The following is a 15052-nucleotide window of genomic DNA, read 5'->3' on the forward strand; positions in this document are numbered from 1 at the left end:
TTTCGTTCCACTCCTCACGTGTACACCACTTTGTATTGGTCTTTCACGTGGAATTCCAATGAAATTGATTCATGTCTGTGGCTGTAATGTGACAAAATGTGGAAAAGTTCAAGGGGGTTGAATACTTTTGCAAGCCACTGTATATATACACAGTCCAAGAACAGGTCTAGTTTCAGTGGTAGCATAGCTGCACAAACCACATATTGACTAGGGGACTTCCTCTGAACTTCAAACTTTAGAATCAATTGAAACCAGTGAGATTCTCACACTTCACATGTCCTGTGCCACAGAGCTGAGCTCAGAAATAATCCACATCCTTTCATGCAATGGAGGAAATTTATGTCAATGAACGCTATGTCAAACCTGCCAACAAGCCATCTATAAAAAAACCCACAGGTAAGAAAGAAATTACAAAGATTTAAAGTTTACATTGTTCAATCTGTTATTACTATTATCACCCCCCTTCACCACAACCACTTTTTTTTTTTACTTTTCAGGTCCAAGGAGCTACAAGAGAAGCTTTTATTTAGTTGTTATTCTCTCGTTGGGGCTGCTGGCTGGACTTCTCACTCTTGCTTTCTACTGTGAGTTGTGTTGTGTTGCTTTGTTGTTGTTGTTTTCTTCTGTTATATATATAACATGTTTCATTACGTACTGCCAAAATTCAAAAATACTTTTGCTTAGCTCAAAAATAAATCAGCAACAGTGTTCTTTTGTCTCTCAAAAACATCTTTACTTATTTATCTGTATTTCAGACAAAAACTCCTCACAAGATTCAGCTGAATATCTCTCAATGAGTAACAAACTTTCCTCAATAACCGAGGAGAGAGACCTTCTAAATGCAACTGTCTCTGTAGTGAGTAACCAACTTTCTTCTATGACTGAGGAGAGAGACCTGCTGAAGGCCAACCTCGCTGAAATGACCAAAGAGCTGGAGAGACTGCAGAGTTTGTTCAACCAGAGTGAGTCCTTGTCTGAGCTGTTATGTGTCTTTGTAAAAAATTTACACTGAAATTCAGTGATTCCGTTTTCCAGTGATAGATGGAAATATTTTCTCATTATATCTGAAATGACAGAAATTTAAGAAAGCAAACTTTAATCTTCATGGATATGTTTCACATGAATCATTGTCATCATTGTTGCATCTCCACTGCATAGCAGTGTCAGTGCCACAAGATGTTTTATATATAGATAGTATAAAATATAGATTTCAGTTACAGTGGGGCAAAAAAGTATTTAGTCAGCCACCGATTGTGCAAGTTCCCCCACTTAAAATGATGACAGAGGTCAGTAATTTGCACCAGAGGTACACGTCACCTGTGAGAGACAGAATGTGAAAAAAAAATCCATGAATTCACATGGTAGGATTTGTAAAGAATTTATTCGTAAATTAAGGTGGAAAATAAGTATTTGGTCACCTCAAACATGGAAAATCTCTGGCTCTCACAGACCTGTAACGTCTTCTGTAAGACGCTTTTCTGTCCCCCACTTGTTACCTGTATGAATGGCACCTGTTTGAACTCATCATCTGTATAAAAGACACCTGTCCACAGCCTCAAACAGTCAGACTCCAAACTCCGCCATGGCCAAGACCAAAGAGCTTTCGAAGGACACCAGGAAAAGTATTGTAGACCTGCACCAGACTGGGAAGAGTGAATCTACAATAGGCAAGCAGCTTGGTGTGAAAAAAATCAACTGTGGGAGCAATCATCAGAAAATGGAAGACATACAAGACCACTGATAATCTCCCACGATCTGGGGCTCCACGCAAGATCTCATCCCGTGGGGTCAAAATGATCATGAGAACGGTGAGCAAAGATCCCAGAACCACACGGGGGGACCTGGTGAATGACCTGCAGAGAGCTGGGACCAAAGTAACAAAGGTCACCATCAGTAACACACTACAATGGCAGGGAATCAAATCCCGCACTGCCAGACGTGTTCCGCTGCTGAAGCCAGTGCATGTCCAGGCCCGTCTGAAGTTTGCCAGAGAGCACATGGATGATACAGCAGAGGATTGGGAGAATGTCATGTGGTCAGATGAAACCAAAGTAGAACTTTTTGGTATAAACTCAACTCGTCGTGTTTGGAGGAAGAAGAATACTGAGTTGCATCCCAAGAACACCACTGTGAAGCATGGGGGTGGAAACATCATGCTATGGGGCTGTTTTTCTGCCAAGGGGACAGGACGACTGATCCGTGTTAAGGACAGAATGAATGGGGCCATGTATCGTGAGATTTTGAGCCAAAACCTCCTTCCATCAGTGAGAACTTTGAAGATGAAACGAGGCTGGGTCTTCCAACATGACAATGATCCAAAACACACCGCCCGGGCAACAAAGGAGTGGCTCCGTAAGAAGCATTTGAAAGTCCTGGAGTGGCCTAGCCAGTCTCCAGACCTCAACCCCATAGAAAATCTGTGGTGGGAGTTGAAAGTCCGTGTTGCTCGGCGACAGCCCCAAAACATCACTGCTCTCGAGAAGATCTGCATGGAGGAATGGGCCAAAATACCAGCTACTGTGTGTGCAAACCTGGTAAAGACCTATAGTAAACGTTTGACCTCTGTTATTGCCAACAAAAGTTATGTTACAAAGTATTGAGATGTATTTTTGTTATTGACCAAATACTTATTTTCCACCCTGATTTACGAATAAATTCTTTACAAATCCTACCATGTGAATTCATGGATTTTTTTTCACATTCTGTCTCTCACAGTTGAAGTGTACCTCTGGTGCAAATTACTGACCTCTGTCATCATTTTAGGTGGGGGAACTTGCACAATCGGTGGCTGACTAAATACTTTTTTGCCCCACTGTAATTAACAGAGACCAAATAAAGTATTGCTGAATGTTCCATGTTGATCTTTAATATTTCTTATTTGATGTTTCTTCCAGAGAAAACATGTCCTGCAGGATGGAGCGAGTTCAGTTGTAGCTGTTATCTCCTGTCTGAAAGCTCTGGTTCCTGGCATTCAGCTAGAAAACACTGCACAGACCAAGGAGCAGATCTGGTGGTGATAGACAGCCCTGAAGAACAGGTACAAAGTGCATGCGTGTGTTGTATTGTGTTTGTTAATGAATATTAAAATTCAAACCCCACATTGTTATGAACATGAATTTGCCCAGTTAGAAAAAAAAATGTGCTTCCATAAAAATTTCATAATGTGGTTAGTTTAACAGCCATGATTCAGTCTCTCTGGACACCCAATATAACTAGCAAAATTCATTTTGTGAGTAAATACAGAATGTAGTTAAACTTTTTTCTTCTTAGGTGAACAATAAAAATCATCAAAATCATTCATATAATTGTGAAAATCTGTCAAATCCCCGAGTATACGGGGGGATTATAGAATATGTTCCGACAGCTTAACTGCATCAAAGTTGCAACAACTTGTAAAGGTTGAGGAGAATGCTTTTTTTTTAGGGGGCAACAACCTTACAACTAGTGAACAAAGCTGTGTGGTGGTATAGCAAGGAAAATATAACAGACTATAAGAAGATGCAGCATGCACACAGGTTATTCCCCCATTACACTGAAACAATTGGGTACGACGGTGATGAGAATCTGTAGCCAAAGGGGCAGAAATAAAAGGAGTCTAATGATTAATAACATGAGTGTTTGTGTGCTTGTTGAGCAGATCTTCATTGCTTCATTCACCCAGAAACGGACTTGGATTGGTTTAAATGACATAGAACAAGAGGGAACATGGAAATGGGTAGACGGAACGCCTCTGACTCTGCAGTAAGTCTTCATGTTCATCCAATATATTTAAAATATTTATAATAGTCGTTGAACATGCAGAATAACTTCATTGATGAATTTAAATATTATTACAATCACAGGAACTGGCTTGTTTTGAGGTGGGGGGATTGTTGTTATTCATAATTCACAATGGGTTAAACATGCTAGTAAATCAGTTGTCATTGAGGCCATAAAAATGTTTCCATGTTTTAAAGCTACAGGGAGTGCAGAATTATTAGGCAAGTTGTATTTTTGAGGAATAATTTTATTATTGAACAACAACCATGTTCTCAATGAACCCAAAAAACTCACTAATATCAAAGCTGAATGTTTTTGGAAGTAGTATTTAGTTTGTTTTTAGTTTTAGCTATTTTAGGGGGATATCTGTGTGTGCAGGTGACTATTACTGTGCATAATTATTAGGCAACTTAACAAAAAACAAATATATACCCATTTCAATTATTTATTTTTACCAGTGAAACCAATATAACATCTCCACATTCACAAATATACATTTCTGACATTCAAAAACAAAAAAACAAATCAGCGACCAATATAGCCACCTTTCTTTGCAAGGACACTCAAAAGCCTGCCATCCATGGATTCTGTCAGTGTTTTGATCTGTTCACCATCAACATTGCGTGCAGCATAGGGCTGGGCAAAACGATTATTTTCCTAATCGATGAATCTAGCGATTAATTTTTCGATGCATCGATTAATCTAACGATTCATTTTTCAATCCGATTCGATTTCGATTCGATTCGATTAACGATTTTTTCCCCATTATTTGACTTGTATAGCAATTTCACATTTATTAATTTATGTATATAAATGAAAAACACAAATCTATTCATTTGAAGACCTTTTAATAAAAAATAAAAAAATTGCAAAATAAAGTTGTAGAGGTCGTACAATCAATACAATAGAGATAGCATTTAACAAGAAATGAAATGTGCAAACATATATAAAATTAAGGAAAAGTTAACAAAACATTTCAAATAAATAGCAACAATGGTGTCTTTAAACAAACAAAATGTAATATTCACTTTGCTTTCTGCCAAAAAGTGCTCTTCCTTCACAAAACAAAATCCACAATAACATTGTACTACAATCTTCTGTTTTTAACAAAAAATTAAATGTTTTGCAAAACAAATATAACAAAGGAAATCATAGCAAAAAATTAATAATATACAAACAGCAGCAATGGCGTCTTTGAACAAATAATGAAATGACAAGTTTCCCCTAAGTAGGACTCTGTGACCAGACTTGTCCAAGCATCAGTGGTAAGGGAGATTTTGGATGTGGCTTTTTTTAGTTCATTCCTTAGTTTCTCCACTGAAGTTTCATACTTTCTCTCCATCATGCTTGTAAAATGACGCCTAGACGGCAGAGTGTAACCTGGTTGGAAAGTGGTCAGCATTTCTTTGAATCCCTCACCCACAGCAAGTGGTCTCTTGTCTTTTAAAATCATAGCTAAGACGCTCTCAGTAAGTACAGCCACCTCCTGGGGGGTGCATGGTGTACTTCTTCTCTGACAGTAGTCCTCCAGACTTTTCTGTTTATTCCTGAAATCATAAATCACACACAGCACACAGATGAATTCGAATAATTACAAAATAATTATATGGAAAGCATAATATCAAAATAATTTGATAAGGATCTGGTTGAGCTAGATAGATACACACACACTGTTATGCCATGTGCTTTCATAGCATAACAGTAAGAGGTTAATAATAATCCCCAATGTTGAACATATGATATGCAGTAATCATGATGGCTGGAAAAGATAATGTTTAAACAGCCATAGCTGATGGCACCTTTACTGGTGCACTGCTTTCTAGTCATTAGATGGCATAACTTTGACTTATAAGATCAAGCTGGAGAAGCATAATGTATAAAAACAGCGTTCAAATAGGATGAAACACATTAAATTTGACAAATCAAGAGTTCATTGTCATTTTGCTTTTGCAAGCACTTTAACAATGTTGTAATAGTGTCCACGACGGCTACGTTTAGCAGGTGGTGCATTATCCTTGTTAACATTTCTCCTGCGGCCAATTCGCTGTCTCACATTTTTGTCTTTCGCCGATTCTGATAATCAGCCTGCGTGCATTCAGACTCATTTTGCCAGCATGGGCCACAAAAAAAAAACAATAACAACAGCAGCTGCTATATGTTACTGCTCAGCAGCTTAAATGAGTTTTGCATTTACGGAGGTTGGGTGTTTATCTGTGTCTATGAGTGAGTGTACGTCTACGTGGGGGGGGGGCGGTCTGGATGAATTAACGGGTAAAAACTAGCGTTAGTAAAAAAGTTGAAAACTTACGGTGGTTTGTCCTTTGCAGAAGCTGCTCCTGGATGCCGTCGTTTGAGGTGCTGGTGCATAGCCGTCGTGCTTTTATGATAGGCCATTTCCACCTCACAAAGCCGGCAAACGACTGAATCACTTCCTTTTCTGTTAAAATATCCCCATACTGTAGAACTGCGTGTTCGGGTGGAGTGATTTAAGTTGACTGCAACTGCCTCACTCATGATTCCGCTACTCGCTGCCGCCATGTCTTTTTTTGAAAGTGACGACGCATCGACGCAGATTTTTTTACGTCGACGTATTTTTTGCGTCGACGTAATCGATTACGTCGACGCGTTGTCCCAGCCCTAGTGCAGCAGCAACCACAGCCTCCCAGACACTGTTCAGAGAGGTGTACTGTTTTCCCTCCTTGTAAATCTCACATTTGATGATGGACCACAGGTTCTCAATGGGGTTCAGATCAGGTGAACAAGGTGGCCATGTCATTAGTTTTTCTTCTTTTATACCCTTTCTTGCCAGCCACGCTGTGGAGTAGTTGGACACGTGTGATGGAGCATTGTCCTGCATGAAAATCATGTTTTTCTTGAAGGATGCAGACTTCTTCCTGTACCACTGCTTGAAGAAGGTGTCTTCCAGAAACTGGCAGTAGGACTGGGAGTTGAGCTTGACTCCATCCTCAACCCGTGTTTTTCCACACGCTTCTTGCGACCCTGTTGACTATTTTGAATGAAACGCTTGATTGTTCGATGATCACGCTTCAGAAGCTTTGCAATTTTGAGACTGCTGCATCCCTCTGCAAGATATCTCACTATTTTTGACTTTTCTGAACCTGTCAAGTCCTTCTTTTGACCCATTTTGCCAAAGGAAAGGAAGTTGCCTAATAATTATGCACACCTGATATAGGGTGTTGATGTCATTAGACCACACCCCTTCTCATTACAGAGATGCACATCACCTAATATGCTTAATTGGTAGTAGGCTTTCGAGCCTATACAGCTTGGAGTAAGACAACATGCATGAAGAGGATGATGTGGACAAAATACTCATTTGCCTAATAATTCTGCACTCCCTGTAATTAAAAGCTAATAATTCTGTTGTTTACTGACCCACCAGGTACTGGGCATCTGGTCAACCTGACAATGCATTTCCTAAAGAGAATTGTGCCCATATCAGATTTTATGAAAACACTTCCTGGAATGATTTTCCATGTCAAAATTCTCTCCAGTGGGTCTGTGAAAAACTATTTTAACACCCCTGACTATTTTCTTATATGTGTACATATTCCTAAAATTAGACTATGACTAATATTTTATTTGCTTTTTTTTTCAGTATTTTTTTTTACCTCGAAATGTACATCTACTTTTACAAGCATATATATATATATATATGTTTGTGTGTGTGTATATATATTAGGGGTGCAACGATACTCGTATCGATATTGAACCGTTTATACAGTGCTTTCGGTTCGGTACGCATATGTATCGAACAATACAAATTTTTAAATTTTGTCACAAACTGAAAGCAGGGACTCAAGCGCAGAGCAGGTTGACGTCTCAGAACACGATTTATTTACACACCAGTGCAATACTATATACAGTGACGGGGAAAGTCCAGGGTTCCAGGGGATTAGGGGAAGGCTCTCTCTCTCTCTCACGCTCACTCACGTCCTCACATCCGACTCACACACGTCCGTACCGCGGGGAGGTCACAGGTCCGGGAAGATAAACTGGAACAGGGAAGGGAGAAATCACTCACAAATCACGAAGGTAGGGCGTAAAGGTATAAGACCAAAAGAAAGACTAACGTCAGTAGCTCAATCATCCAGCGATGAGAGGATCTGTGACCCAGCCTCAAATAGTAGATCGGTAATCAGCTGATCGCCAACAGCTGTGTGAGCCAAGGGCGGGAGCCAGCTGTGAGCTCCGCCCAGGCAGAGAGGTAGGGGAGAGAGAGAAAAAGCAAAAACACAAGTGTAGCCTTGTGAGGCCGGCTGGGCAGGCACAGGGACCATGACAAAATTTATTTTATCAACTTCTTCTGACGATGCTGTCTGTGTTGAGCGCTCAGTGGATCTGCGTTCGACTACTCCGCCTAGGCTGCACTGTCGAGCACAGATCCACTGAGCGCAGCGCAACCTAGCAAGACAGAAGCTAAGCTCGTTGCAACATGGCAAATTGAACCTCCCCCACCCTCATTCAGATCTGGCCTTTGGAATTATTTTGGTCTTCATGTGAAGTATGACCCTGAAGGTAAGCGCGTCATGGACAAAAGTAAAACAGTATGTCGGATGTGCCACGCAATGCTCAATTACATGGGTGGGAACTACTGCGTTAGCGCACTTTGCTCGTTAACGTGTTGACGGGGTCCAGCCCCACGCACGGGGCGATCCGCGGTAGCTCGTTAACGGAGATTTGCCGTGTTGTGGCTTTAACGTCATTTCAACGAGATTAACGCTGACAGCACTAGTGGGAACACAACGAATATGACTGCACATTTACTCCGACATCATCCTAGTGCAAAGACAAGTAGACAAAAAGCAGACAAAAACAACAAGCACGCATGCTACAAACTTTACCCGAGTCATTTAGACAGCCGTTAGCACATGATTCGCCTTATGGGGTCCTGATATGTTTAGTATGCTGCTGAGAATATAGCCCAGAAGAAGTGTATAGTATAGCTTTCATTTTAGAAAGAGCCATTTCTCTGTAATAAACTCTCTTTTCCAAAGATGAGTGATTCCTCAATCAGATAGATTTATTTTTTATTACTTTGTTGTTTCAGCAACATTAAATTTAAAAACTGTACTTTTGAGTTAAAATATATATTTATAATTTTAATAAATGACAAATTAAAAAGGCATGAACATTTTTTTGTATCGAAAAAATATCAAACCGTGACACCAAAGTATCGAACCGAACCGAACTGTGAATTTTGTGTATCGTTGCACCCCTAATGTATGTGTATATATATATATATATATATATATATATATATATATATATATATATATACATTCTGATTGAGAAAAGACTCAAAATAAAAAAATATTAATGTGCTAAACGTATATAAACTCAAGTTCTGTTGCACACTACCATTTCTGGCATACAGCTGTATTGCCTGAATTATCAAATAGCATCTGGCAAAAGCAAAGTATTTTGGATCATTACTTCCCATTGAAAATAAAAATATATCAAAATAGGGTTTATTTATATTCATTTCAAGGAAAAAGGCTAATAATTGTAGTATTTCTGTCTACATTGCATTATTTGGTCAGCATGCAGTTTTACTTCCAGAGAATCAAATGTAGCCTCTTATTAGGAAGCCCACAAAGACTGTAGTTCCGGTTATGCAGACAAAAAAAGGCTGTGGTCGGCTTTAGTATGCTCGATGTGGTTTGCTTCAATTACCGTCTCTGGGGAAATAGTTTATCTAGAGAGGAATGTTGGGTTAAATTTCAGTCTACAAGATTTGCGCAAAGTGTTTTCCAGTTAAGGCAGTGGTGATTTAGAGTTATTGTTGTTTACTATACAATAACAGAGGTTTTATTTTAGTATGAAAACATGGCTGAAATTTTCTCAGGTGTGCAGCTATGAAACAACACAACAGTTAACATCACCAGGACTGGTTTGCTCTCTATGCATTGCTTAATGTGTAATGTTATCTTCACTCTTCACACTTGACACACTGATTTTTCTAGTTGGAAACTAAGATTATTTTCTGTTGCTGTATGTTGAGTGTGTGCAGGGTGTTTCATTGTATTAATGTGATTTTATATGGTTTTGATTAACCTTAACTTATCTTTTGAATCTACTGTATCGATTATAGTACCGAAAATTTGTTTTGACCACCATAATAAATGTATTGTGCATTTTACTTGCTGAATTGAAACAAATAAAATTAACAAAATTAACAAAAGGATAAGGATCTGCCATTGTTATTTCAACTTTTTTAATCATTTACAAAATATAATACAAAATATCATGTTCATAATGTATTTTTATTAAAATATAGTTTCCACACCATGTGTAAGATTGAACCACTTATCCGGGTTACTGGGTGTTTCAGCCCAAAAAAGTGACATGGGTCCATTCTTCTGTGGGCTCACCACCCACATGGGGCAGTAGGGGTTCAGTACTTCGTAGTATTAAATCCTGTTCTTTTGAATTCTTTTGGCGAAAGAAAAAGACTGAACTCAGAGTGGTAGAGCTCAAAAAATAATCTTTATTTTATATTTCCGGAAATGGAGGCCCGAACACACACGTTTAGGTCTGAATGCAGTAGCAGCCAGCATGGTTATTTAGTTCTGCAGCACGTCACACACACACACAGTTTACTTAGTTCTTCTTTCTTTGTGTCTGATTCCCTGTGCAGCTCTGCACTAAACTTCCACTTTCTAAAGTCTGTTGCCAGAGCAACCTATCACCCTCTGACCTAGTTTTTGTCTTGTCTGGGCTTGGTTTCTAAAGGCCTCTCTTATTGAAATACATAAAACAATATAATCAGAAAATAAGCATTAAAAATATATATCCACATGCCAACACTCCCCCTTTTTAACTAATTCTATTAGTTAACTTAATTAACTGACTCCCTTAATAACTACTGTGAACTAAAAACAGATATAATTAGCTTTCTCTGATAAAAGGTCCTACATTACTTTTGTCAATGTGTGGAAACAGCCTCTATAGAGTTAACCCGTTTCCTCTTCAAAACTTACTCCTGGTTTCTAAGCACTCAACTTCCAGTTCCTTTTAAAAATCATACAAACTATTAGTAAAGCCAATCCTCCCATTACAACCTCTGTCTAACAAACTTTTAATCTTTTATACAATCTTAACAACAAATTTTCTGAAAACGATTCTCTGTGCTCTGTGCTTCTTTTGAGTTCCTCTTTCTCGTGGTTGGTTCTTTAATCCTCGCCAACCCCTCCGTGGTTTCGCTCTGATTCTGGAATCTTCTCCTGTAAAGGATAAAAACAAAACACCTCTTCCTGCTACGCCTCAATAAACTACTATTCATCAATTGTTCTCTTAATTATTCAAACTTGGTTCAAAATATCATGTTCTGGGCTCTATCATTTATATGTACTTAATCTCAATGTTTTTTTTGTGTGTGAGTGACACTTTTACTTTTATTACACACACCCAGGGTAAGAGATACACCATCACCATATCAGCATAAATCTCCGCTAGAAAGCACACTTCAAAATAGTTTTTATCTATCAGGGCTTACGCACCTTTTTGCTTCAAGCAGATACATAACATGCAAAAGTTACAGTTAGTGACAGTCGCAACCCTTCTTTCTCACAACCCTTAACACACTTAATGACACAATTTCCCCGCCTCCGCTCCAGTTGTTTCCTGTCATTGCTCTCTTCACCCTTATCTCTGGAACATCTTGAACACGTCTTGTACAAAACTGTTATTTTTACAGGCACAAATGCAGTTGCAAGAAAAATATGTCTCACCTCTACCCTAAAAATAGGTCTACGTCATGTCTGTGTCTGTAAGCGTGTTGGCGTTGACTTTATTGCACTCTAAGTCACCTCTCACCATGCATCATCTGGACAGTCCCGCCAGATGAAGCTTATGACCCTCGAAAAACGGAATGCTTAACTCTTTATGAGCACACTTTGCAATAGAGATTGAAAATGTGATGTCATTCAGGGGTAAAACCGCAAAGGATTCTGGGAACGAGTGGCAAGCGGTACTAGCGCACGCAGGCTTTCACATGAAAATAGTCACACAGCGATAAAAAGAAACACAAAAAATGGCAAGAAGCTGTTGTATTATTAACTGCAATAGCCAGTCGCATGACAGCCACGGGAAGCCGACGGGTAAAGAGATCGGTTGTTATCGGATTATGTCGTGGAACAGAAATTGTTCAAGCCATGTTTCCGAAGTTACGGAGACCCGCAGGGGACATAGGAGGAAGAAAAATTAAGACGGACTCTTGCGAGATCTCGCAAAACTAACTCGGGATCTCGCAAAGCTTTTGCAAGATGTCGCAAAACAAACTCGGGATCTCGCAAAACTTTTGCAAGATCTCGCAAAAGTTGAATTCCAACAATGGCGGCAGCTACTTAGTTGTAATATTACTCTTTCTGAGTCACAAAATACACTTTTAAGATATTTTGAGGCGTGAATGTAGTTGTGTAAACGTCAGATATCTGCTCAGTTTACAAGACATCACATATTTGCAAAAGTGCTCGGACGTTTTCGGAGATGTATGAAACTTTTGCGAGATCTCGCAAAACTTTTGCGAGATCCCAAGTTTGTTTTGCGACAAACTTTGGCGAGATGTCGCAAAACTTTTGCGACATCTCGCAAAAGTCCATCTTAATTTTTTTTTCTCCCATGTCCCCTGCGGGGCTCCGTACGAAGTAACAAAGAGCCAACGGATGGCCTGGATTGCAGCCATTCAAAGACCAAATATAACGTTTCAGAACACTCCAGCTCACATGTTAGCCGGCTCCAAGCATTTCCACAAAGGTAAGTCTTCTGTTGTAGTTATTACGTAATTTATACGTGGCTAAGCCACCTTGCCGCTAGAGCGGGGGAGCCTGGGGACGGCGGCCGGAGGCCGAGCAAACAAGCCCCAGTGCCGGCACCGAGGCGCCGGGTACCTGTGCCAGGGCAGGCAGAGCGGGCGCCGGCGCTGAGCCCCGCTAATCCTTTTGCTGCGTTTGTGCCTTCCCAGGGATCAGACATGAGCAGTGCCGCCCCTGAGCCACGGAGAACAGCACGGCCCCCGGGGCAGGAGTGCTGGAAGTGCGGGCAACCTGGACACCTGAGGAGGGACTGTCCTCTGATGGAAGTGGGGCAGGTGTTCCGCATCGCCGGTGCCCCAGCACCCTCTCCCGGTCCAGGAGGGACATACAGCATTCCGGTAAGGACTCGAGGGGGTATACGCCATGCTTTGGTGGACACGGGCTGTACGCAGACCCTCGTGCACCAAAGCTTGGTTCGCCCCGGGGCATTGCTGGAGGCAGAATAGGTGGAGGTGACGTGTGTTATGGTGATGTTCACAGGTATCCCATAGTGCCGCTGTTATTAAAGTATAAGGGCAAAACGCATAGAGTAACGGCTGTGGTTAGCCCGCGCCTGTCGCATCCCCTAATTCTGGGCACGAATTGGCCGGGGTTTCATCATCTGTTAGGGCAGTATGCGGGGATGCGATCACGACCGTTAGTAGCGTGTAGTGTCTGCACGGCGCTCAGCGGTGACTCGGGGTCGTCCGACACTGACTCCGGGGAGGGGGAGACGGCGGGTCCTTCATGGGAGGCCCCGCCGGCTCCGGAAGTTTCCCCCATGGGTGATTTCCCACTGGAGCAGTCTCGTGATTACACCCTATGCTCAGCTTTTGACCAGGTGATTGAGATTGATGGTTACGTGGTGCGCCCTGAGGCCGTGCGGACCTACCCGCGCTTCATTTTATCTTTTTTTTTTTTTTTTTTTTTTTTTTAAATGACATCAGAAACAGCAGTATGCGACATTACGTGATGGCAGAGCTTCAGTTCATCCTTTGTCATTTTTTTTTTTTTTTTTTTTTTTTTTTTTTAATAAATAGGACAGGGGGAATGAATGAGAGAGAGAGGGGGAGAGAAAGAAAGAAAACCCAAGGGGAGAAGAGACGGTGAGAAGGGGGGGGAAGAGAGACAAAAAAAAAACAAAAACTCCTGGGTCACCTGTATGGAGAAAAAACAAACAAACAAACAAACAAACAAACAAACAAACAGAGGAGACAGCAAACAACAAAGAGCAACATAATAATAGAGAAAACAAAGCACCATCACAATAAACTAGCTAGTCATAGATATCAGTATTTACTAAGTAATAAACGATATTGTGCAGCACGCAAGATAGACAGCGCACAGTGTGCTTTGAGGCAGCAGCCAAGAAAGCTTTAGTCCGCGTCTGTGAATACCCATGTGTGCATACCTGTGTGGATCAGCATGCTTGCATTCCAAAGGTTTCTCCATGTAATGATCTGCTAGGGAGTGTGGGGGGGCCACAGCCCCATCCTCCAGGGTGTGAAGCGGGTATGGAGGAGATCAAAACTCCAGACATCCAGAGGCCCCCAGAACACAAGAGACCATGGAAGACCAACAGAGGGGCAGCCGCGCCACTGTTCCAGTAAGAGCTGAGGAGAGTCCCAGATGAGGGCTCACTCAGCAGCCGCGGAGCAGAAGCCAGGGGGGGTTGCAGTGACGCGCCCGTGAGCTCCGCCGGCCCCCAGCTGCGCCTGAGTGACCGAGCCCTAGGCCGAGAGGCCGGGGGCACCCCACCTCCAAAGGGGCCCGAGCGAGCCCCAGGCCCCAGGCCCCGACAAGCGGCCGCCAAGGAGTGAGCCGGTGTGTACCCGGACGCCCACCCCCAGACACAAAGAACCACCAACACACCGACACCTGAGGGAGTCCGCCACCGGCAGGGGAAGTGGTGGTGGGTGGAGATAGGCCTCCAAACCTTGGAGGGCCTGAGGTGTCCCCAGAGAGGTGGCGTCTGATACCCAACCTGACATATAGACACAGACATACAGGCACACACAGACACAAACATCCATTCCCACCCTCATGCTCTCATATGCACTCACTCCACACTCAACCAACGTGGAGACAGACATAAAGAGACGCTGTACACACAATCACACTCCCCAAGCGTACTCTACAAACCGGGTCTAGGTACCCTTGCCCCTGGAGGGGGGAATTGCACCCAGACCCAGGTGGTGTTACCCTTTTCCCTGCGGTGGGGAGAGGCAGACCACCCCGACTCCGCAGCAGCAGGGAGGCCCCACACCCCAGACCGCAGTCGGACGGCCAACTCCTCCTACTAGCCCCCCCGCTCCAGCAGGCCGCAGAGAATGGGGGTGGGAGAAGACTCCAAACCTCCCTCCACCCGCTCATTGTAGTGTTGATGCATATGTGTTCTAAGGTGCAATTAAAACCCAGGAGGGCATGGAGCTACCTGCCAAGGAGCAGCAGGTAAGCGCATGGTCCCTCCTGCTAGC

The 15052-nt window shown here is 42.1% G+C and overlaps 1 protein-coding gene across 1 annotated transcript; it reads left to right on the forward strand.

Annotated features, from left to right (window-relative positions):
• Positions 1-877: 877 nt before the first annotated feature.
• Positions 878-7457, forward strand: LOC146556451 (C-type lectin domain family 4 member E-like). Its single transcript, XM_085250434.1, has 4 exons — positions 878-962; positions 2895-3037; positions 3638-3741; positions 7163-7457. Exons 1-4 carry the CDS (start codon positions 878-880, stop codon positions 7296-7298), a joined length of 468 nt encoding a protein of 155 aa, XP_085106560.1. The 3' UTR covers positions 7299-7457.
• The last annotated feature ends 7595 nt before the right edge of the window (positions 7458-15052 follow it).

Source organism: Mchenga conophoros, linkage group LG16 (genome assembly GCF_057382185.1).
Source record: "Mchenga conophoros isolate Kocher_MC1m ecotype Shallow Benthic linkage group LG16, M_conophoros_male_GT1.1, whole genome shotgun sequence".
Lineage (NCBI taxonomy): Eukaryota > Metazoa > Chordata > Actinopteri > Cichliformes > Cichlidae > Mchenga > Mchenga conophoros.

Bases quoted from the DNA above. Each gene is read 5' to 3' on its own strand.
- LOC146556451 (XM_085250434.1), top strand. From the start codon at position 878: ATGACTGAGGAGAGAGACCTGCTGAAGGCCAACCTCGCTGAAATGACC. The intron at 3,038-3,637 runs GTACAAAGTGCA...CTTGTTGAGCAG, and splicing joins TAGACAGCCCTGAAGAACAG to ATCTTCATTGCTTCATTCAC. The intron at 3,742-7,162 runs GTAAGTCTTCAT...CTGACCCACCAG, and splicing joins GGAACGCCTCTGACTCTGCA to GTACTGGGCATCTGGTCAAC.